The following is a 25,559-nucleotide window of genomic DNA, read 5'->3' as shown; positions in this document are numbered from 1 at the left end:
CAGGAGAGAACAGCAGCCATCTCAGTCAATAAGCTTTAAAAAATAAATAAATTGGCAAACATTTGATGCCTATTTTTAGAAAGAGAGAACTGGCAGGCCTTGAATGAAATAAACTCCCTATAGAAAGGAGTGAAGGAGATCCATGGTCTAATATATTCTGACATTGAACCAACGCACACTGATAGGGCACGACCAAAGTACCCAATTCTACCACAGAGCAAAAAGATCCAGAGAGTAAAAAAAAAAAAAAAAAAGGAAGGAAGGTAGGAAAAAAAGAAGGAAGGGAGGATAAATATCTAAACTTAGACTTTGTTTTATTTGTCTGTCTTAAGTAATTTTGGTTGAATAAGAAATAAATCATTAAGCATACAATTCTAAAGTAGTTTATATATGTTGTTTTTTTTAAACAAAGTTTAGTCTGATAGCAACATGTGACCCTGCAGACTGAGTGATTTAATATGAAAGCAGTTCCAAACACCTAGGTATTGTATGGATCTATATTATTCCAAAGCAAGAGATTTTTAGGGCAAATATCAGCACATGTAGAATAAGCATGGATCAGATTCTAGCCTGGGGCAAGAAGAGGGAAGAAGATAGGGAAAGTTTTTCTTTTTCTTTTTCTGGGAGGGGGAGTTTTTCCAATAATTATTATAAGTATTATAAGTACTCATTTCTTCTTTGAAAACTCTGGAAAATATTCTCATAAGACATTCAGAAAGTATACCTGCTGCTTAAAGGGGTCAATTAGGGGAAAGATTATAATTATAGTTAATATCACTTAAGAAAACTTTGGAAGTAATTGGTTACTGAAACTATGAACTAAGGGATACATTTCTCAGTGGTGCCTCTCCAGACTCATATGGGTAGTGAGGATTGACAAGGGAATCCATTTCTATCTTCTCTCATGCATAGGGAAGCAAGCTCTCCAGCACCAGCCTTTCCCCATCCCCTCCTCCCCCAAATGACTAAGTCATTAGTCATCAGTACCTTTCAGGATATAATAGAAAATCTGTACTGGGCACCAACATTTGAAAACAGGTCTTTTCTCGCCTTCTCCACATTACCTCTCTGAGTGTGCACATTAATCAAAGCCAATGTACTGTAAATACAACTGCACTCCCTGACTGTGGGAGTCCCTCTTATTCCTGTTGGCAGTGGCCTCAGCATTAATCATACACATGATCTCTTACAGAGCCTGGCCATTTTTTCCAGCTTCCCCTTAAACTACGGTGACATACTAGCTGCTCCTGCTTCTTTAATAGCAGCCCAAACTCGATGGGCTCAGAAAATAATTTTCCATTTATGAAAAGAATATAATTCAGCTTTTATTATTGAATGTTTGACTTTCTTAAAGCTTTCATACCTACTCTCTTCTTATTCTAGTCATGGCCCAATGTTATCCTAAGGTCCAGTTGAAGAAACATATGGGGGTGAAGGGGCCACCAACTTAGTGAAGACATCACAGTTAATAGACTGGATCCACAGCTGGTCCAAGAATCTGGCTTGCCACCAGTGCCCAGCCTTGTTGTTGTTTCCAAGATGATAATACTACCAGTAGGTCTTTGGCATGCCCTCCCTCCCCCAGTCTAGTCAGATATAGCTACAGTTTATTAAGTTTTACTACATTATAAAAGATTTTGTTGCTAAAATAAAATACAGGATTGTAGCACCCCTGGTAGGATGCACAGAAATGCTCTAAGTTCATAAAGCCTTGTTTTCTTTTCTCCCTGTGCCCAAATGAAATGCATTTCCAGCTTTCTCTGCAGTTGCATGGTTCTATGTGTCTGGATTTTAAAATATTGGTCAGAGTAATGTTTCCTAATTATTTTTTATTTTATTTTTTTGATTATTGTCATTATTATTATTATTTTTTACAGAGAGGAAGGGAGAGGGATAGTGAGTTAGAAACATCAATGAGAGTGAAACATCAATCAGCTGCCTCCTGAGCACCCCCTACTGGGGATGTGCCTGCAACCAAGGTACATGCCCTTGACTAGAATCGAACCTGGGATCCTTCAGTCCACAGGCTGACGCTCTATCCATGAGCCAAACCGGTCAGGGCATGTTTCCTAATTCTTATCCTGGTCCCTAAAGTCTCCTCTGATATCCTCAATCTTTTCCTGTGTCAGATGTCCGAATGAAATGAATCCATCCACGGTTGTGATGCCTTAAAAAGTAGGTTATCTTGTAATAGAAGGTGCCTGGGTTCTTCAATGGCTATGTGGTGTGTAGCCCATCACCCACAGTACACCTTGCTAATGATATAAAAGAGGAATATTCTTCACTGGGATAAGGACTAAGATATTTTGATGTTGTTAGGCTACTCTGAATAATATGAAATAAGAAAAGCAGAAATGAATATATATGAATATATACATATATATGAAGACATATATCCCTTTTTCATGGGACATTTCTTTCAGACTTGAATCTCAGAGTTTCTTCTAATTACTCAGGAAGTTAGCTGTTTACTCACTAGCTGATTTTCTAAGGAATTTTATAGGGTGCTCAAAACTTGAGAATGATACTTTATAAGACAAAATAACATCCAAGGGGAAAAAGTTGCCTAATTAAAAATTCATGTTTTAATAGTAGAAGAACAGTGTGTCTTGGCTTGAGTCTATTTCCTCTATCTCATCATTTTCAGTTGCTCCATGATAATTAGTTTTTTTCTTTTGTATTTAATGTCAGAATTACAAGTAAGAGAACTGTAGAGCTAAGTTATAAATCTTGGGAAATTCATACTACCAAAAAATCTGTCCATTAAATGTAAATCAATTCCTTATAAGGAGTTAAAGAATAATCTTAACAATAATGACTATGCACACATACACACACACAGTTTATAGGTGTAAATATCTATATATATAAAAGCCTAAGCGACCTTTACGACCTAACAACTGGAACGACTAGTCGACCAGTCACTATGACACACACTGACCACCAGGGGGGAGACGCTCAATGCAGGAGCTGCCCCCTGGTGGTCATTGTGCTCCCACAGCCAACCTCCCACAGCCAGCTAACCGCCCCCGGTCCCTCCCCCCCGGCCAGCAAACCTCCTGCGGTCCCTCGCCCCTGTCCAGCAGTTGGCAGGCCCCAAGGCCCCAGCTGCCTGGCCCTGATCAGGACTGGGTGTGATGGCCCCAATAGGCTCTAATCACTGACCAGACCTGGGGACCACACCTGTGCACAAATTTCGTGCACTGGGGCTCTAGTTTTGTTTTTGTTTTTTTCTTAGTAAAAGGATATTAAGGTGTAAGAAGAAATTCAATATAATCAAGCTAGTCCATATTATCTGGAAAGTGCTATAATTATTACATAGAAATTTAAAAAGTCACCTATAAAATAAATAAAATATCATTAGTCACTAAATAAAACATCATTACTTGTAAAGGGATAGGGGAAGAAAAAATAAACATCTACTGAATACCTAATATGTGCCCAACATTGTGTTAAATATGTGATTTGTATGTATCCTTACCATGTGGCAAATGTCGTCATTTTAATGACGAGGTAAAAAGCTCAGACCAACTGAGTCATTACCAAAGGTTACATGGCTAACAAATGTCAGTGCTGGGATACAGACACAATGTATTTCCCAAGTCCATATTTACTTCACTCTACTTTATTGCAGCACTAAACTTGAGTGTTAGGATTAAATAAAACAAATGTCTGACTAAGATTCTAGGAGAAAAAGTTGTATTTGTTGTATTAGAAATAAACATCAACGTGCAATCTCTGATAAGGTGTTTGTAAAGGCTGAGTTTGAGTCTAGTGATTATATCCAGCGAGAAAGGAAGAGGGGGAAAGGCACCTGGGAAAATCATAATGAAAAATAATAATATCTTATAAGAAAAATCCCAGGAGAGCCAACTATTGATGTTATTTCAACCATTTGCCATGATTCTAAAAGTCTATGTCATGTAGCACATGTATATTTGGGGGGAACTGGGACAAATTTAGGTCGTGTTCCTTGAAGCTGTTGTGTGGAATGAAGTCACTATTGGTGGACCTCCTGAATACCCAGCTCCTATATCTAACCCTCATTTTTGCACTCGTTGCTTTCATGGTAACTCTCATCATGTCTTAAGGAGATATTTTAAAATAATATAATTTGATCTTTATGTGTTTTATTGAAAGACATATAGGATAGTCATTGAAAGCAGATTCGATAATCAGTTCCCCTGAATTCAAATCCTATCTCCAATACTTAAAAGCTGTTAACTTGATAAATTATAAATTTAACGTCTTTGTTCCTCAGTTTCCTCATCTGTGTGATGAGGATAATCATAATTCAAAAATCATAGGGTCATGATAATGATCAAATTAGTTTGTGTAGAAAATGCTGCCTAGCACATAGCAAATGCTAAATGTGTTAACTATTATGTAACAAAATATATGTTATCATTGTTTTCATCTATTAAGCTTTTCACAATGTCATGGCATTTATATATAAATATCAAAGGAAAAGAGAATTAAAGGGAATATTCTGGTCTTGAAATGAGGGGTAATATGTTATCAAAGATTTAGGGACTACAAAAGATGTAATTAACCTTTTTGTTTTATTTTTAATTAGTAGCAGAAAATACCAATTATTTCAAAATTATTCTCAAGCCCTAAAAGACAAAGTCGGTCCATGAAACTATTTGATATTTTCTAATATTAAAGCAATTTTCCAGTTGGTTGAGTTGTTACTGAGCAGCTGTATCATCTTGTTATTACTTATGCTAATTAAGAGAAAGAAGGGAGGGGTGGATGCCAGAAATGGGGTGAGGACAGGGAAAGAAATGAGAATCAGGATTGGGGCAGTATCAAACATAACTCAAAGGTGTATGTTGCACAAATAACATTTCAACCGCTTTCACTTGCATTTATAAAGTTTTCGATGGCATGAACATCACTGGGCGATTGCAGCCCTTCCCATTATACCTTCTAACCTATAATTTAATGATTAATTGGCCAACTCTAGTCCAGAGTTTCATCTGCCCTCCTTCTGGGGGAAATATATTATTAAGGATTTCTGGCCTCTGGTCCCTTTAAAATATTTCCAAAGTCTACCCCCTCCTCTTCTGGGTATCTTTCTCTGTAGGATCCAGGCTCAATGATTTAAGACACAATTTGCTGACAGGAGATCCTGAGAACCCATTATGAAAATGAAGGCAGCAAACAACCTTTGAATGTATTTCCCGATTTTAAAAAGCCTTCATTACATAGCACATTTCAGGCTGAGGATGTTAAAAAATTTATCACAGTTTCAGTAATTGCAGCTTCCTCTGGAAGCCCGGCATGATAGGGAATCATTTGTAAAATGTGAATTTTGTTTGGCGTTCAGTAGGAAGCTTGCCAGGCAATACATTTAATTAGGAACACGGGGAAGGGAATAATTGCAGTCTGTCATAATGTATTATCATTACTTTTAAGTTCTCCACGTGTTTAGGACAGTGGTCTCATAACAAGGTGTGTATTTAAAGCTAGAAGTAATTTCCGTCTCCTTGGGCCACTGATTTTATATGGGGAGATGTATTATGTTGAGTGGGAAGGTACATTAGCCTCATTCCTTAGATATAACTCTTTGTCCATTGTTCAAACTCAGAGTGTTAGCTGCTGTCCTTAGAAACAGCCTTTGTCCATTGTGTTAAGGCCTCGGACACTGATGCATTGCCCTTTCGGGAGCTGAGACAGCTTTATTGAAGTTTAACTTTCTCTGGAGATGCATCGAAATAATGAAATGCAATGCCTTCTTGAGCATAACCATGTACATAACATCTAGCCCCGCCTGATACATAAATTTGATAAGAACAACTCAAATACTGTATTGATTAATGTTGATGTTTTTAAAAATGACAAAGCAACATGTGTCAGCAGACTCAAAAAGAAGTATGATGATGACCCTCTTCGGAGGCCAGGTTTCCCTTGTGCTAGACATGATGTTCCATTTTATAGGGAAACTTGCTTATAATGAATTTGAGAGGCACCGCAGAAAAAGTGCAATGAATGGGCCTACTTGGCACATGCGTTCTGGCATTCAGTTTTCAAGTAGAGGATACTCTGATCATTTATCTTTGCATGAATCCCTTCCGTTAGTCATAGTCTCCTTAGTGAATGAAGAATTTCCTCTAATAACAAGTCATTGGATTTAACATTAGGGCATCTACCCTCAGAACCAGTGCTAGGTGTAAATTAGACATGAACAAAGATTGTTTCATTCTCTTTCTCTTCTAATTATGCTACGTTTTAGCCTCTCAAAATCTTCCTTTTCTCACTCTGACCAGTTTACTACTCCTGCCCACCTCATCACTCTCCCTTCACCCATCAAAGCATCAAAACAACCCTATATGATAAAAGCCTAATATGCTAAGTTTCCAGTAGTTTAGTCATCTGTTCAACCAATCAAAGCATAATATGCTAATGATATGCTAAGGCTGCTCAACTGCTCACTATGACATGCACTGACCACCAGGGGGCAGATAGTCAACTGATCGACCAGTTGCTATGACATGCACTGACTACCAGGGGGCAGATGCTCTGACCGGTAGGTTAGCTTGCTGCTGAGGTCCAGCCAATCAGGACTGAGCGAGATGGGCTGGACATGCCCTGGAGCCTCCTGCGGTTCCTCCCCAGCCGGCCAACCTACCGTGTCCTCCCTGGCCCCGATCGTGTACCAGTGGGGTCCCTCAACCTGGCCTGCGCCCTCTCGCAATCCGAGATCCCTTTAGGAATGTTGGAGAGCTGCTTTCAGCCTTATTCTTCTCAACACAAGAGCTGCCACCTGGTGACCAGTGCACTCTCACAAGGGGAGCACTGCTCAGCCAGAAGCCAGGCTCACAGCTGGTGAGCTCAGCAGAGGTGGTGGAAGCCTCTCCTGCCTCTGTGGCAGCGCTATGGATATCTGACTGCCCTGGGGGGAGTGAACCTAAGCCGTCAGTTGGACATCCCCCGAGGGCTCCCCGACTGTGAGAAGGAGCAGGCCATGCTGAGGGACCCTCCCTGAGTGCACAAATTTCATGCACTGGGCCTCTACTTATGTTATAATATACAGATGGTATATTATAAAACTAGAGGCCCGATGCATGATAATTTGTGCAAGAGTAGGCCTTCCTTCTCCCAGCTGCCGGCACCGGCTTCCCTCTGGCACCAGGGACCCAGGCTGCTGGCACCGGCTTCCCTCTGGCACCCAGGACCTGGGCTGGTTTCCCTCTAGCCCTGGCTTCATCAGGAAGGATGTCCAGAATGACGTCCGGAAGACATCCAGACTAATTAGCATATTACCCTTTTATTATCTAGATTATACATTTGAAACCTATATAATTTAATTAACCATTGTCACCCCAATAAATTTAATAAAAATTTACAAAAGCAATTATGATAGCATTTCCTTCAGGGTCCCATTCTCTGAAAAATAAGGAATAGAACCCAAATAGTTAGAACAGCCAGTATTTGACACTCAGTAGAGGATTAGCAATTGGACATAAGGAAGTAAGGAGAGAGGAGTGGTTTTAGGTAGATGGACAGTTACATTAGTTCAGGCAATCATTCATTTGTTTCTGAGGAAAGAGAAATCAAAAAAATATCTCATTATCTCATCCCTCTACAAAAATGTAGGCAGTGCACTTCTTTCTTCTTAACCACCTTGTAAAAGCCCTAAATGGATACAATTTTGATTCAGTGGCATTAGCAATCAAGATTATTTTAAAGTAACAACCACAACCATAATAACTTGTACTATTAAATGCTTACTTTGTTTAAAGCAGTGTTCTGAGCACTTTGTAGAAATAAAAGCATGATTCTAATAGTAGATGCTTCTATTACCACCAAAGAAACTGAGGCACAAAGTGGGTATTTATCTTGATTTCCTTAGACAAATAGTAAGAAGTGATCTGATTTTGGTAAACAGTACAAGATAGTATGACTTCAGGTTCATACTCAATGGTTATTACTATGAATTAATTGTGGAGGAGAAATAATGTAATTAAAAACAAAATGCAATTAACCAAAATACTGTTAAAAAAAAGAATTAGAAAGAACAAGACTAAAAGTCTGATCAAAATTGCTGTTGGACATATATCAAATTTTAAATCTCACATTTCCTCCTAGAATTAGAAAAATGTGTTTGCCTTGAGGTATCTACATTTTCTAAGAGTATTTTTAGACTGAGGTTTATTATAAGAAATACCTGGGAATAAAGATTGAAAGTAATCCATCTCCTTGGCAGTCTTTCTTGCATCTTAATACAATAGGCCTTTATTTTGTCTTACTTAATACTGAAGTCTAACTGAGACCTATCTAAAACTGAAGTATATAAAGCTAATAGCCAGTACTTTGGGGTGCAAATCTGTGTGTTTATGGGATGCGTGTATGTGTATATTAGCATGAACCACTTCAACTAACATGTATTCTTTTACTTTAAGGGGCAAAGGACCACTAAAGCACACGACTGATGTGATCTATGCAGCTAAAATGATATCAGAATCAGGATCAAGGATGGATGTCCTTGCTCGACAGATTGCCAACCAGGTGAATTTTCTACAAATGCATGTGGTGAAAGTCTAGGAATTGTTTTCTGCCATTTCAATGTTAATTTTTAAAAGTTGAAATTTTACTCTATTGGATTATTTTTTATTACTGAATTATTTTTAAATTTTATTCAGTAATTAATACACAAGTAGTGGACAATTCATTCTAAGGAAGCTTAGTGCATTATTGTTATTACTTAGGACTTGATTATTTCTAAGATTTTGAGTGTCACATATTCAAATTATTTTAAATATCAAATATATTTTTTGAATTTCAAATATATTTCATTGGCTTTAATATCCAATGTTAATATTTTTCCTTAATACCTTATATTTCTTATTTTTGCTCTTCAAAAAGTAATACTTTTCAGAATTCTATTATGTGATACTTTCTGAGTCAACAATATATTCTGACACTCTATGTAAAATTGTAAGGTAAGTAGTAATTATTAGAGTACTAAAGTGAAGGTTAAAAATGTACAGGTATATAATGCTTATAGAGACTGATGATTTATATAGTTGGTATTTTTCTTTACGTTTCTCTCATCTGTATTTCCGTTTTCTAGGCAGCATCTACATTATTAGAGTTACCTTTTGCCTAACATGAAAGTTAGGAAAGTCAGTTTTTAGTTATGGTATAGGCATATTTAGTTGATATTTCAAACTGAGATGTAGTATTACTTTGCAGGTTTCATATTATTTCAAATTATTCAATATTTCATAATATGCATTATTCAACTTTATAGAGCATATTTATCTCCCTTTGGGGGGAAGGGGCACTATTATTTTTGACTTTGTAACTATTCCATATTATTTATAGCTTATATACTTTTATTGGGATGCTTATTATTATTTACTCTTTTTATCCTCTATTTCTTAAAACATGAAGAATTTTCTCTTATTAGATGTTGTATTTGTGGATATAAGGAGGAGAAATAAATAAGAAATAACAAATAGTTTTAAACATTCTTGAGTATGTGTGTATATATATATATATATATATACACACACACACACACACACACACACACACACATATTCAGTGTCTATCTACTTTAAGCATTATAAATATTCTCTTAATTTTTTAGTATTTAGTATTTATGGTTAAAAACAAACTCTATGCTAATATGTGACCAAATGACTGAATCCAAAATTTCTGGTTTTCTATATTATGTCCAATCCAAGTTGAAACTGAAAATGAATTGAAAACAATTCTTAAACTCAAGATAATTTTAGTCTGTGCACTAAAAAATGTCAGACCATAGTTTTCCAAATATAACTCTCACAAGTCAGCAGTCAGTGTAGACCATATGAGTCTGTTGTCCTTTATCTCTGACATAATAAAAGAGCTCCACTATATTTTTTTTCTTCACCTGAGGATATGTTTTTATTGATTTTAGGGACAAAGGGAGAGAAAGAGAGAAACATTGATTGTGGGAACTAAACCTACAACCTAAGTATGTGCCCTGACCTGGAATCAGTCTTCTGGTACATGGGACGATGCTCCAACCAACTGAGCCACCCAGCCAGAGCAAGTCCCACTGTTTGTTTTAGCTATACCTTCCATAGATACGCTTTTCTTCTGTGTTTTAGAAACCTCAGTTTGCTAAAGTGCAGCAAAGATAGACATAGCAAAGAAGGAAAATGTTCAAAGTATACTGAGATTTCTACATGTAAAATCATCTCAAATTGATGACTAACCAAATTTGACAGAGTGAGGAAAAGCCCTCTTTATTGAGATAGTAAATTGAATAGAAAAATAGTTTTATCATAGGCAAGATGGATTATGAGATAGTTGAGGGTTCTATGTGTTGGATGTGAAATGTTGATAAGACAATAAAATGAATAAATGCAATAGGTATATGGAACTTCTGAAGACAGAACTGGATGATTGATAATTATTATTATATTTTTTTATTTTGTAAGTGATAGATGAAGCCAGGACAGTGTATACTATTATCCAGGAAGAGGGTAAGAGTGAAATGATACCCAAGAACAAAAACTGAGAACACCAAAAGGGCAGCATTGAAAATTGTTAGAAGGCATGTTCCCGAATAACAAGAGAGGGAGATGGGGTTACAGGGTTGTAGAAGGGTTATTGTTTTCAGGGATTTTGTGTTGATAGATTCAAGGGTGAAAACATTAAAAGTGCAGAAATAAATGAGACAATTGATGCTATGTGACCCTGAGGAAGGTTCAGTTTTATCAGCTATGATATAGTGGTGCTGGTCCTATAGACAGCCTCTGGGCTGGAGCACTGGTAGGGAAATGAGTCCATCCTGGGGAAGGAAAGGTCCTGGACACACTGTTCTTGTTATCACTGGTTACTCAAAATTTCTATTCTAGCCATTCACAATGACACCTCATACTTGTTGTTAGCAAACTTTGCCAGTTTAGCAGAAATTAAACTGTTGTCTGTAATTGCAAAAGTCATTGTAAGTGTTTTTAAAATAAAGTTTATATTCCAATGTGGCAAAAAATAGCTAAGCTTTAGAATAAAGGTCTTTAAAGTATTCACTTTTCTAAGTCACTCTTAAAATTCAAACTGAAAGGTGATAAATGTGTTTTACTTTTCTTCTCACTCCTAAATGAAGTATTCTGCATTGGGACCAAGCATCTTGCTAGAAGAGTGAAAGCTGGTTTAGCATGAGAAAACCACTTAGGCTGGCATGCCATCTGCTTGCCTGTAGTGAGAGCCTTAGTAGTTATAAATTTAGAAAAAAATATATCCATGCATTAAAAAGCTAACCAGATGTCCTGGTCAACATCTCCTATCTTAATAAACTGGGAAATACCCAAACTGTTATGGTAGTCTACCACTGGATTTGTCTTGAAATCCTGAGCAGAGTTCCTTTAAAAGTTATTTTATGAAAATTTTATTTTTTTAAAAGTCAAGGCCAAGAATGTTTTACAAATATAAGGCTCAAACTTTTTTTTTATCACCATCATATAAAAATAAAAAATGAGGGGAAAGATTATTTGACTTTAATAAAGGAGGTTTGGCAAATAGGAACATTTTTAAAAATATTTTTTTAATTTTTCAATTATAGTTGACATATAATAGTATATTAGTTCTAGGTGTACATCATAATTACACATTTATATAACTTATATGAGGAGGTCACCCTGATAAGCCTAGTACCCACCTGACATCATACATAATTACAATATTATTGACTATATTCCCTGTGCTGTTTACATCCCCGTGACTGGCAATTTGCACATCGAATCCCTTCGCCTTTTTCACCCATGGCCCCAACTCCCCTCCCTTCTGACAACCATCAGTTTGTTCTCTATATCTATGAGTTTTACTTTTCACTTTTTTCTTTTTTTAGATTCCACATATAAGTGCAATCATATGGTATTTGTCTTTGCCTGACTTATTTCACTTAGCATAATACTCTGTAGGTTGATGTATATTGTTGCACATGGAGAGGTTTTGTTTTTTTTTATGGCTGAGTAATATCCCATTGTGTACATACCATCTCTTTTATATCCATTAGAGGAGCATTCTTCGAGTGGGAATGATTCATTCTCCTGATTCTGCTTTTAGGTGGTCAAAACCAATCAGAAAAGCTTTCCAAATGTCAATAGGAAGAAGGCTGTAATAAATTTTGCATTATAGAATTGACCAATTAGTATGCTTTTAGTCCTTCAGTTATAAATCTGACTAGCATTGTTAGGTGTAAGCAAGATTTTCATTAATTCTGGAAGTAAAGGGTAAAGCTAGCTCAGGCAACTTTTAATTTCAAAAGTTCAACTTCACATTTTCTGCTCATTTGAATCTTTCTTAACAGAATTCTAAACTCTTTGAGTATGGCTTTGAAAGAATCCCTTGAGAGAGATTGTATGTTTTTCTTGGTGGTGGCAACATTGGTAATTGGTTAAGGGTCTAATTATTAATTTGCAAGTTCAGTTTTATCATCTGTGATATAGTGGTGCTGGTCTTTAAGAAAAAATTCCTATAGATAAGAGTGTCCATTTAAGAATCAATTTACAAATCAGGGTGGCAATTTACTGTTTACTATCCTATATAATAAAAGAGTAATATGCAAATCAACCAAATGGAGGAACGACAGGTCAGCGGGGGGTGGAGCCAGCTGCTCGCAGCCAGTGCAGTCCCCTGATTGGCCCACCTGGTCACCTCCCGCAGGCAAGGACTCCCGGACTGTGAGAGGGCGCAGGCTGGGCTGAGTGCACGAATTTTCATACACCAGGCCTCTAGCATAAGATAAAACTGGTAAGAAGACTAATACTGTTTCTAGATTATAGAGGTAGGTAAGTATAGCCAGATGATGTCAGTTTTAATACCAGCTCTACCATTTATTAATTGGGCAATCAATTAATATATCTGTGCCTCAGTTTCCTTCTTTGCTAAGTGGGGATAATGAGAGACCGTACCTCACGTATTTGTGTGATTATTAAAAATAGTTAGTATAGGCAAAGTACCTGGAACAGTATATGGCAAATAAAACACTACATGTCAGAGATTATCATTGAGTTCATCCATAAGAACAAAAAATAGATAAGGCTGTTACTCAATGAGAACAAAGAAAATGGTGTTTTCAATGAATGTCATGTAGAAGAGATTTAATGCAGGGAATGAAACAGAATACAAAATTCAAATTATTTTAGATGATTTATATGCTCTGTCAAAACTTAGTTTGCAAGTGTGCAAAATGACAATAATTAAATCTGAGAATACACCATATTTTCAAGATCAATCCATGTTGTCGCAAATGGCAGTATTTAATATTTTTTTATGACTGAGTAGTATTCCATTGTAAATATGTACCACATCTTCTTTATCCAATCATGATAAGCAAAATAAGTTAGACAGAAAAAGTCAAGAACCATATGATTTCACTCAGATGTGGGATATAAAAAACTGAAAGCAACAAGAACAAATAAGGAAAACAAAGAAACAAAAATTCATAGACACAGACAACAGTATGCTGGTTACCAAAGGGAATAGGGCTGGGAGGAACTACAGAGTAAAGGGAGTCAAATATATGATGGCAGAAGAGGGTTTGAATTTTGGTGATGGGCACACAATGCAATATATAAGTGATGTATCATAGAATTGTACACTTGCAACCTATCCTCTTCTTCTTCCTCCTCCCCTTCATATCTCTCTCTTTTTTTGTCTCTGTCTCTCACTTTTTCTTGTCCCTTTCCTTAATTAGTTATAATTTAACCCTTTCTGTGAGATTTGGGGGATTACTCTTACTTCCTCATTTAAAATTTTAAAAACACGGTTAAAGTCAAGATCTCTCTCATCTTGTCTGATGGTGGCCCTGGCTGGTTAACATGTGTTAGATATGTCCATGCCTATCTAGCAAATTGATAGTATTTATGCAGAAGAGTTTATTTCTTTGCTACATTTGTTGATTAACTTTTATTCAAGGTTCCCATGTTTTCATCTTGTCCACACATTCCGGAGCTATGTAGAGTAGTCTATTCAGCAAATATAAAAGGGAGTCTCGGGTATTTTCCAGCAGCACTCCAGCTTATTGACTACTAGGTAAAAGCAGAAATTCCAGGAAGGCTTTCTGATCTTTTATCCTATCTTATATTTTACTAGAGGCTCGGTGAATGAAATTCATGCATGGGTAGGGTCCCTAGGCTTAGCCAGCGATCAGGGCCAATCTGTGGGGTGACTGGCGGGGTGATCACGGGGCCCCTGCTGCTGGCACCCACTTTGGCTGGCCTGGGACATGTGGGATGGGGGCAGCTCCTGCATGGAGCGTCTGCCCCCTGGTGGTCAGTGCACATCATAGCAACCAGTCATTCCACCAGTTGTTCTGCTGTTCAGTCAATTTGCATAGTAGGCTTTTATTGTATAGGATTTTGCATTTTAGTCTATTAGTAGTGTATATTTTAAACAAAATGCAACCATTTTGTTTTATACCATTTAATTAAACAACATATTATATTTTAAATACTGTTTTTTTTCACTTTCCCAAAACATTTTCCACATCCTTTGAAAATATTATTTTCTTGTAGACTATGTAATATCACATTATATGAAGAGCATTCGCCTTTAATCTTTCCACTCTTTTAGGACATTTAAGTTATTTTCAAATTTTGCTATTATAAGTAATGCTGCAATGAATATCTTTACATAAAATTACTCTCCATATTTCAGCATCCTTATGAAAATGCATTTGAATTAGAATTAAGTTATTGGGAATTTTAAAAACCTATTTTAATTACATAGAAGAAAGAACACAAAGATTAAACACAGACCATAGATATTTATGTTATGATGAAGCTCAAAGCTGTACTCCAGATAGTTCCTTACAGAAGTGAATATAACATAGGTAAAGAAATTTAGCACATCTATAAAACATGGATGCATGCCTTCTGTTTCTTAGCTCCAGGTAGATCCACAGCTGTTATCTAAGGTGGAATGAGTTCTTTTGCTTGTAATAGCTAAGAACATTAAATGCTGAAATTAAGAGAACATAATATATAGTTTGTTGCAGATGATTTTTTATGCTCATGTAAATACAAAGCAAAGACAATGCAGAATTATGAGTTCAGAAGAGTGTTCTAATTGCAACTCTAGGTTAAAGGAATAATTGCATTTATCTTGGATTTACCTAAAAATATAATCTGAACACTTCTAACCTTATCATAAATTAAATGCATTATTTTATGTACCTCTTCATGTTTGGATATTTCTGTAATCTTTCTTTTGTCTGTGCTGAAGTAATTAAGGTCAAAACATGAATAAACTCCTCTAATGGAGGAAGCATGGCCTTGGTCTGAGAATTGGAGCTCAATGAAAATAAAATTGCTTATAAGTCACCTGAAATGTCAATATTTCCTCACTTTGATCTAGTTATTATTAATTTTGCTATTTCCACTTTTATCTTTTATGCATATTTAGTGTCCAGATCCGTCATGCAAACAGGACTTGCTGGCTTACCTGGAACAGATTAAATTCTACTCTCACCAACTGAAAATCTGCAGCCAAGTTAAAGCTGAGATCCAGAGCCTGGGGGGAGAGCTCATCATGTCAGCTGTGAGTACTGCCCAGAACTAATATCATATTGTAGAAGATGCTTAAAACCTCCTTCTTCCACCAAATCTTACATGTCCATGTAGGTTAACAACTCAATTGGAGTGTAAAAAGTTGCATGTAAACTAGTGAGAAATCTTGCCAGATTTCTTAAAGATATGCTACATAGGTACAACTTGTTTTTATCTACTTCAGAGATACTAGAATGAATCAGGTTTTATAAGACACTTGGGTGAGAAATAATACTTAGAGCATGATTTTCAGACTTCAGAAAGAGTACAGACGGAACTCTGAATCGAACCCTATAATTTTCATAAAATGAAATCCATATGGCATTGCAAGTTAAAATAATTTTATGATTAATTTATATTTCCACCATAACATAGAAATGCAGGCTTTGAAAAATTTTATTTCCGTATATAATTTTAGAAGTGGAATATGATAGAACATTATAGATTTAGATGAACTTTCATGAATTCTTTGGTGACCCTGAGTTTCAGTCTGCTATAAAATGACCACGGTAGAAATAACATCGAACTTTTCTACTCATTTTTAATAACAGTATATCATTTCTTTGGAGTGGGTACGGTAATAAAATATTTTATATCAGTATTGGATTCAGTTACCAGTGACTTTGAGAAGGACATGGAACAAGATTATAAATTTAAGTTAAAGTGAAACATCGTGAGTGTTATGGGAACTTACATTCATGAAGACAAATTTTGTAAAAATGATAACAGTATACTTACAAATTTGAAATGTTTAGGACCTCAATAGCCTGACTTTGGACTCTCCCGCAGTGAGCTAACATTCCTAAAAGAACATAGTTACAAAAATGCAAGCAAAGAATTACCCTCAAGACGAGAGGGCAGGGAACTAAGGCTCATAGACTGTTTCTTGCCTGTCTTTTATCCCATTTTATCTTCACAATAGCATGCCTCCTAGATTGTTTATTGGCTTGTTTTGTTTACTCTAATACTTGAAGAAAAAAAGAAATTTAGAAAGGTTAAATAGCTTCTCAGCGGTCATACTAGTAAATGTCAGAACAATTTACCTTCAAAGACCTATGTCTTCTCTGTTCAGATGGGCAACTTTGAATCTATGAGGAAAGTGAGGAGCACAAATCAAAAGTGAATAATTTGGAAATTATGTGTAGTTATTACTAAAGGTAAAGAAACAGGTGTTTTTTTAACATTTATATTTTGCAAAAGAATTTATAAATCAACACAACCTATACAAGATTGGTATCCTTTCAGTTTTCAAAGGTAAGTATATTTTAAATTGTCACAATCTATACACACAGAAAATATGTGTATACGAATACATACATGTTTACAGGCATGCATAGATAGACACAGCATGTGTATTTTATTACATATATGCATTTAAAAAATTGTATTTTTATTCTGTATTAGACATTTAGTCTTCATTTTCTCAACATTATAATACTTTAGGTGTGTAAAAAGTATTTACACCAAAGTCTGCTGTTTACTTTTCGTATTTTCACACACTCACCATCATTCACATGGTATAGTCCAGGTAAATTTTATGATTTAATTTTATGCAAATTTTTCATGTTGCCTGAAGCTAAGCTTTCAAAAAACTTGATAGAAGTTCAGCCTATAGATTACTGCTGAAATATATTACTAGTAATTGTCCCTCCAAAATATAATTTCCATCAGGTATATGAATTGAGTTTGTATTCCTTCCTGTTTGATATGATGATTCAAATTCATGAACTTTACATATTTTACAGAAAGATTGGGCATGAGCCATTTAGAATTCATGATTTACAATTTAAAAGCTGAGTTGTTATATAAAATGAGAAATGGCATTGCAAATCTAAAACTATTTGTCATCGTTTCGCCCATAATTTCCCATTAGAAAAAAAATAAATCTCAAAATAGGAGCACGCCCCCTCTTACATGCTTTCCTGCCATCTGCTTGCAGGTCGATCCTGGAAAGCTTTGAAAATACATTTCATTTGTGCGTGCCAAAGCACACTTCTTTCATCTCTCCATGACCCTGAGTTCTAGTCTTGTTCTTTTTCTTTTTTTCCTTTAAATTGAGAAGGTCTTATCTAAGTCACCCTTTTTTCCCCATAAAATCTTCTGAAAAATAACAAGCTTGTTTCTAAAGCAAGAAAACTCATTAAAAATTACAGAAAATTGTACTCAAAACTACAGATGATTCAAAGATCACTAAATAAAGTTTGCATTCCAGAATCAGGTTCATGAAATACTATTTTTAGAAAATATATTTGGTTAAGAAGAAGTAAGTGGAATGCATTTCTGGAGTTAATGAGTAGACTGATTTCTGGGTGTAGGGTATTAGGATATAGAGTAAAGAAGATGAATTTATAGCAGAAAGGAATTTTAAAACCATTCTCATAATAGAAAATCTCATTAAAATTATTTTTCTAATCCTTTTTATATCTGCAAGCACTTATCCTGAAATTACATGTTTTAATTACTAGGAAACCAAAGTGTGATTAGTCCAAAACCCCAGCACCGTAGACCATCTGGGGGATGAAACTATGAATAGATGGTACCTCCTTCAAAATACTCAAAGATGCACATATAATACACTCAAATATACAAAAGTTACTCCAAAACAATATAATAAACTATATAACAGTAGTTTACCCAAAAAGCACATAGTAAGGCGTGAGGAAATAATTCCATTGATTTGGCAAGTGAGCAAGAGAATGCCCCAAAAGAGGCTTGACTAATTAAACTGTACCTTGATTAAAAAGAAATATAGTCAGTCCTCAGGTTATGTCGGACTCGACGTACGTCGTTTCGTGGTTATGTCACCATCTCCCATTTATTTATAAAAAAAAATTTCCGTCATTTCGACGTATGTACATCTGTGCTTTATGTTTTTTATTATTTATTTACCACAAGTGAAGGTCAGGAATTGTTATCTTTCTTTTAAATTGTTTTTACTGTTTCACTTCATTACTGCTGTGTCTGTGCTCCATGTGAGTGAAGTAGGTGCTTACGTAGGTGGGTTCCGATTTAAGGCGAGAATGGTAACCCGAGATCCTACTGTACTGGGTACTGTTGGTGTGTGTACTGGGAGGGTGGGGAATAGAAGAGAACCTGAAAACAAAATTGGAACTGTTTCAGAAGAACCATTTATAGCATTAATCTGACACTGCAGGCAATTGAGAGGGATGGAAAAAGTTTAAGTTTGAGATGGGCATAAACAGATCCCTCTGTTTAGAAGCTAACTGCTTTTAAAACATGTTCTTAAATTGATTCCAGAGAGAGGAAGAGGGGGCGGGGGAGAGAAAGAGACAGACAGACAGACAGACATGGATGTGAGAGAGAAACATAAGATTGGTTGCCTCCTGCATGAACCATGACTGGTGTTCAAACCTGCAACTTGGGTATGTGCCCCTACCAGGAATTGAACCCAACACCCTTTGGTACAAGGGACTACACTCCAACTAACTGAGCCACACCAGCCAGGGCTGGAAGTTCACTGTTTTTGACAAGGTGGTGAGAGCTAGAAAAGGCAAGGGAGGGATTGGAAGATAGAGGCCTATTTAGGAATTATTTTTTAAAATAATCTAAGAGTAACAGTGAGGACATAGATTAAGGCAACATTAGTGAGAATGGAGAGCAGTATATTCATGCACAAAAAATCTTCTGAGGTAGAAGTTATTAGAGTCAATGATCTATTAAATGTTAAGGTTGAAGAAGAGAGAATTGATTTACCCCAAGGCTTTGAGATTTGTAACTTAACAGTGGCATCATTAACCAAAAGCTATATGTAGAAGGAAGAGCAGATTAGGAAATTCATTCAGGTTTTGCTTGTTAAATTTAAGTGAGTAAGGGGCATTCTAAGACAAAGGTCTAGGAAAATGGGTATGTGGCTATGAAACTCAGGAGAGAAGTATGAAGGAGAAATAGATGGGACCATCCAGTGAAATTATAGTGAATAAAACAAAATATAACTCAGAAGAAGATCCAGAAAACTTTTCTACATGCAAGGGATTCTAATGTAGGAGATACAGTGACTTTGGTTGTGGCAGTTCCAACATATCGGGAGTTTACTATCTCCATAAAAAGTCTGAGAATGGGTAACCCAGGACTGTGATGGAAGCCTCACAAAATCATCAGGGAATCGGGCGTTTTTGTCTTTTTGCTTTATTGTCCTTGGTTTCTGGCTTTCATTTCTATCAAAGTCGAAATATGGCTTCTCTAGCTCTGCTATGGTTTTGATATTCCAGACATATTAACAGAAACAAGCATTTCTTACATCTTTTTAAGTTTCTTCCAAGTGATTTTTTTCCTGCATCTTATCATCTAGAACTTAATTATATAGCTATACTTAACTGCAAGGGATGCTGCAAAATGTAAAATTTGTTTGTGTTTTAATCTGGGCACATTGCTTTCTCCGATTAAATCGGTTTTGTTTCTGTGAAGAGAGAATGGATAGCAATTTCTATCGTATCCATCTATGATTACCCAAATCACAGCAGTACTCACATATGTTGTAATTATCTGCTTTTATGCATATTTTCCACTAGACTATATGGTTTCTGGATATTTTTGAGTGGTTAAGGCTGATCAACATAAAATTTCTGCATTATTTATAGACATTGGCTGCTGTACCTTCAAAGTGCATATTGGAACTTTATATACTTTTCCAAAACAGTATTAGTAATATGATGTAGGCAAAAATTAGACCATATTGGGCTGAATGCTTATGATGCAGTAACCGAGCAAAGATGGTAAAATAGACTAAATTTTCCAACAGTTTGTAGCTGGAAGGAAGAAGAAATAAAGAGTAAGAGAATGAGGAGAGAGGGAGAAAGATATTTAAGGGGTAGACGGAATTACTCCAAGTTTCTTTTCCTTATTTTTCCTTTGTTTTGTTAACATTTTTATTTATGTACTTTTTAACATGGCAGTAATTGAAAAAGTATTCGGTAAAGACCAGAAGAAGCTAGAAAAGAATGAATCTATGAAAAATTAGAAATATAACTCACAGAATATAGTGTTAAGAGAGAATGGAATTAGGAAAACAGATAGAAAGACTAGGTTTGGTTTAAAAAAACAAAACAAAAACAGGAAACAAAACAAAACCCTCTTCTGAGCCAGCATAAAGATAAATAAAGCTATAAATACACTTAGATACAGATAAATAGGAAATTGAAGAATTTCTTGCTGATGGATCCCATATTTTTGGTAAAATAGGAGGAGGAGTTTTCTGTTGAGATTAAGACCTGAGTGTTGTATCCACAGTTTCATTTTAGCAAAGGAACAAAGTAAAGATGCCCATATATTCAGTCACTTTTCAATGCTGCTTAGAAGAGAAAATAATCCAAGTTAACAGTGATGATTTGAGATAGTAATCAGATATACTGTATGCTACACATTGTTCTACCGGAGCTGAGCTTCAAGACCTGGCCTAGATTAGGGACCTTCAGTCACATGAAAATGAAGCCAGCATAGCCTTCCAACGCTATCATTATTAAATGGAAAAATGATAGCAAAACATGGCAGAACTATAATTAACATACTGTTGCAGATCACTTTTCAGACACCTTAACTTATTAATGTACTCATTTAGCAATAGAATAAAAATGATATAACTCCAAGAATATTAAAATGTACGTGGGTCACCTAGGGCACTCCTATAAATACTCTATCAGTGGTTTCTCTAGTGTCCTTATGTCTAATGCTAATTGTGGAAGTTATTATACTTTGTGAAAGGTGCCTCACCATAAAAGTAAATATTATTATATTCTATCCTGTCTATATAAAAAATAAATTTCAAGAGGAGAAAATAAAATAATTTAAATGGTTTGAAACTCTTAAAATTACCCTTTCCTCGGTGTTATGGTTTTAGGCCAACACCTTTTTATACTACTTAAAACTGATGAATTATGTAATCACCATGTTTTTACATTTCCTTTAATGTATTTAATTGTGTGTGCTCTCTTACCCTCAGGCAAGTGTGCCAAAGTCACAATTTTAAAGATTGAATAAATAAATAAAACTAATCCGTTGTGGGGGGGGGGATCAGCAAGATTGAAAATTTGCCAACAACTGCAACTTAGCATCAGCAGAAGTCAAGGGACAGTGTGCATTCAATTAGGAATGAAAAGAAACAGCAACAATACAGCTATCGACCAAAAGAGCCACTAGGGCCTGCAGAGCCCAGGCAATCAAGCACATACAGAATGGCTTAGTAGGTTAATGTGCTTGCCACGTTAAGGCATTAAGGGAATTATTTAATGAGCTTTCTGAACTTATTGCAATCATTGGTCGTCATCAGGAAAATCGGAAAAACTAAAGATTTAGAAAATTAGCTGAAGTATTTATAGTTTTTAAAAAGGGGCAGGGAGATATATGATATGGAATGGGAAGAGGTGAAAGAAATGAAGAAGAGGAGAGAATACAGAGAAGGGCCAGAAGTAAAAGTAAAGAGAAAAATATACTTTACAAATAAACATAGCTCTAGACTGTTATGTTTGTGTGTTTGTTGAATGTTAGGAGGCAAATGGAAGTAATTGGCCCTTAGTAATTCAAATAATATATTTTGAAAAGAAGTTGTGGCAATGCTGTTTCCTTGTTTTATTGTATTGTAGTAAAGTGGACTCAGTTCTCTTGGTAGCTAGGTAAACTGATATCACAATGGATTAGATTTTCTTTTTTTAAATTTCTTTTTCAATTACAGTGTACATTCAATATTATTTTGTGCCAATTTCAGGTATAAAACCTAGTGGTTAGCCATAATATACTTTATAAAGCGTTTCCCCTGATATTTCCAGTATACACCTGGCACCATACATAATTACAATATTATTGACTGTATTCTATTAGCTGTACTTGGCATCCCTGTGACCATTTTGTAACTATATATTTGTACTTCTTAATTTCTCCACCTTTCACCCAGTCTCCTAAGCTCCCTAACCTCTGGCAACCATCTGTATGTTTTCTGTATCTATGAGTTCCAATTTTGTATATTAGGAGCCCAGTGCACAAATTCGTGCACCTTTAAAGGAACTGTGGGCCACAAGGCTGCAGTAGGCACAGGGGTGGGTCTCGGCCCATCCTCCAAGCCTCCACCTGGCCCCTCTTACCAAGCCTCCCCCTCCCCATCCCCTGTCTGCTGGCAGTCCTGCTCCCGCCACCACTGCTCCCATGCGCTGATGGCCACGTCCCACTCGCACCTGCTGACAGTGCGGAGCGATTGGGCCAGTGCCAGCAGCGGGTGCAAGTGGCGGCTGCTGTCCTGATCGCCCCTTAGGAGCAGAGGGAGGTGGAGAAGCCCTCAGGGGCGATCCGGGACAGCAGCAATCGCTCACACCCACTGATGGCACTGAGCAATTGGGACTGGCAATGGGCCCTGGCACTGGGTGTGAGCGGGGCCAGTGCCAGCAGTGGGTGTGAGCGGTGGCTCTGGCACTGGCAGCAGGTGCGAGCGCCCGGTGGAACTGTGGCACGCAGGAGCAAAGATTTTTCAGTAATCACCAGAAGCTAGCCCTGATGACAGTGACCAGCACCCTGCCTTGATCTGGTGTCCCCATTCACTTGCTCCACTATCCTGCTGCTGGCTGATGCCTGCCATGTTCCACACTCTGCCGCCTGCTGCTGATGTCCACCACGTTCCACACGCGCCCCCGGTGGTCAGTGCACATCATAGCTACCAGTTGTTTGGTGTTCTGCCGTTTAGCCTATTTGCATATTAGCCTTTTATTATATACTAGAGGCCCGGTGCATGAATTCGTGCACAGGTTGAGTTCCTCTAGGTGGCCTGCAGGGATCCGGCTGAAACCCACAGTCCAACGCCGCCTACAGCTCCTACCTGCCACTCCTGCACATCCTGGCGCCACTGTGCCCACTGCGGGCTTGCACTGAATCAGTCCCTAATTGGGGGCAGCTTGCGCTGCTGCAGCAGTGCTCACCAGCCATGTGCCCTGCATCTGGCACCCTCCCAAGGGGAGTGGCCTGTGGGATCGGGCTGAAACCCACTCTCCGACATCCCCCGAGGAGTCCCAGATTGCGAGAGGGCTCAAGCCAGGCTGAGAGACCCCACCAGTGCACGATCAGGCCAGGGAGGAACCAACCGAGGGAGGGCTCCAGGGCATGTCCGGCCCATCTCGCTCAGTCCCGATAGGCCAGACCCCAGCAGCAAGCTAACCTACTGGTCAGAGCATCTGCCCCCTGGTAGTCAGTGCACAGCATAGTGAGTGGTTGAACAGCCTTAGCATATCATTAGCATATTATGCTTTGATTGGTTGTTCTGCCATTCAGTCTATTTGCATATTACCCTTGTATTATATAGGAGGGATATATATATATATATATATATATATACACCCCATATATATATATGTATATATATATATGTGTGTGTATATATATGTACACACACATACATGTATATATATGTGTGTGTATATATACATATACATATATATGTGTGTGTATATATATATATATATCCTCCTATATAATAAAAGGGTAATATATATATATATGAATGACCGGAATAATTTGTCTTTCTCTGATGAACTTTCTGTCACTTTAGCATAATACCCTCTAGATCAGTGATGGCGAACCTATGACACGTGTCAGAGGTGACACGCGAATTCATTTTTTGGTTGATTTTTCTTTGTTAAATGGCATTTAAATATATAAAATAAATATCAAAAATGTAAGTCTTTGTTTTACTATGGTTGCAAATATCAAAAAATTCTATGTGACACAGGACTAGAGTTAAGTTAGGGTTTTTCAAAATGCTGACACGCCGCGCTCAAAAGGTTCGCCATCACTGCTCTAGATCCACCCATGCTGTTGCATATGGTAAGATTCCACTTTTTTAATGGCCAAATAAGATTCCATTATATAGATGTATGACAGCTTTTTTATCTAGTAGTCAATTGATGGCCATTTGGATTGTTTCCATATCTTGGCTATTGTAAATAATACTGCAATGTACACAGGGGTGTATATATTCTTTTGAATTAGTGCTTTGAGTTTCTTCGGATATATACCCAGAAGTGGAATCAGTGGGTCATAAAGCAGATTCATTTTTTAAAAATCTTTTGAGGAACCGTCATACTGTTTTATAGTGGGTGCACCAGTCTGCATTAGATTTTCTTGAAAATGCTGATTGAGCTATGCATTTGAAGGAAATCTGGAAATAATCTATTCCTTATATCTAACTCAGATTAACATTACAAACAATTAAATAGGTCAAGAACTTTTAATGACTTGCCTCAATTCATGAAGAAATCTAATGGAACCGAATCGCTCATGTTTGTTGTTTTATTGCTGCAGGAAGTAAGCCCTAAGGCCTCCCAGTGAGTTTGGTGGCAAAACACAGGAGGTGGTATTATTCCACCCAGACAGGATGGTTACTGCAGATATCAAGAGACCAGGAACGGTTTTAATTTAAAGATGTGGAAAAACACTGACTAGAACATAGTATTAATTGATAATAATGATGACTTAATGATCCTGGATTCTTAAGAAAACCTTACCAGAACATAACTCTTCACCTTCCACATGACAAGCTAACATGAGGCAATAGGAAAGCGAGTAGACTCCAAATTAGGAGATGTTATAGTCTAGACATTACTCTCTTTGGGTCTGTTTGTTCCTCTATCTATAAAACTAAATTAGTTCTATAATTTGGTATTAAATTAGTTCTATGGTTCCTTCCAACTTAGAATATCTGATCTTATTTTATAGTGAATGTTTTAATTTCCTTTCTCATTTTCTCTTGTGTATGTTCTTCAGTTATTTTCTTTGTGATTACCATGGGATTATATTTAACATACTAAAATTATAAAATTCTGACTTAAATTTATACTAGCTTAACTTTAATGACATACAAAAATTCTGCTTCTTTAACACTATCACCAAATTTTGTTGTTAATGTAACAAAATTTCATCTTTATACATTGTCTAAAAACATAAACTAATAACAATCTTAATGCATTACTATCTTAAATTATGTAGAAAAAATGTGGAATTTAAAACCAAAATTAT

The 25,559-nt window shown here is 36.6% G+C and overlaps 1 protein-coding gene across 1 annotated transcript in view; it reads left to right on the top strand.

Annotated features, from left to right (window-relative positions):
* The window catches only part of CTNNA3 (catenin alpha 3), a 1,251,491-nt gene that overhangs the window by 1,181,123 nt on the left and 44,809 nt on the right, over nucleotides 1–25,559 (top strand). The window contains exons 16-17 of the mRNA XM_006089723.3: nucleotides 8,409–8,514; nucleotides 15,409–15,543. Coding sequence (XP_006089785.1) covers nucleotides 8,409–8,514; nucleotides 15,409–15,543 — 241 coding nt within the window. The remainder of the gene's footprint in view (nucleotides 1–8,408; nucleotides 8,515–15,408; nucleotides 15,544–25,559) is intronic.

The sequence above is a fragment of the Myotis lucifugus genome, unplaced genomic scaffold (assembly GCF_000147115.1).
Source record: "Myotis lucifugus unplaced genomic scaffold, Myoluc2.0 scaffold_62, whole genome shotgun sequence".
Taxonomy (NCBI): domain Eukaryota; kingdom Metazoa; phylum Chordata; class Mammalia; order Chiroptera; family Vespertilionidae; genus Myotis; species Myotis lucifugus.
The sequence above is the reverse complement of the archived record's forward strand: the minus strand, read 5'-3'. Positions and strand labels throughout refer to the sequence as shown.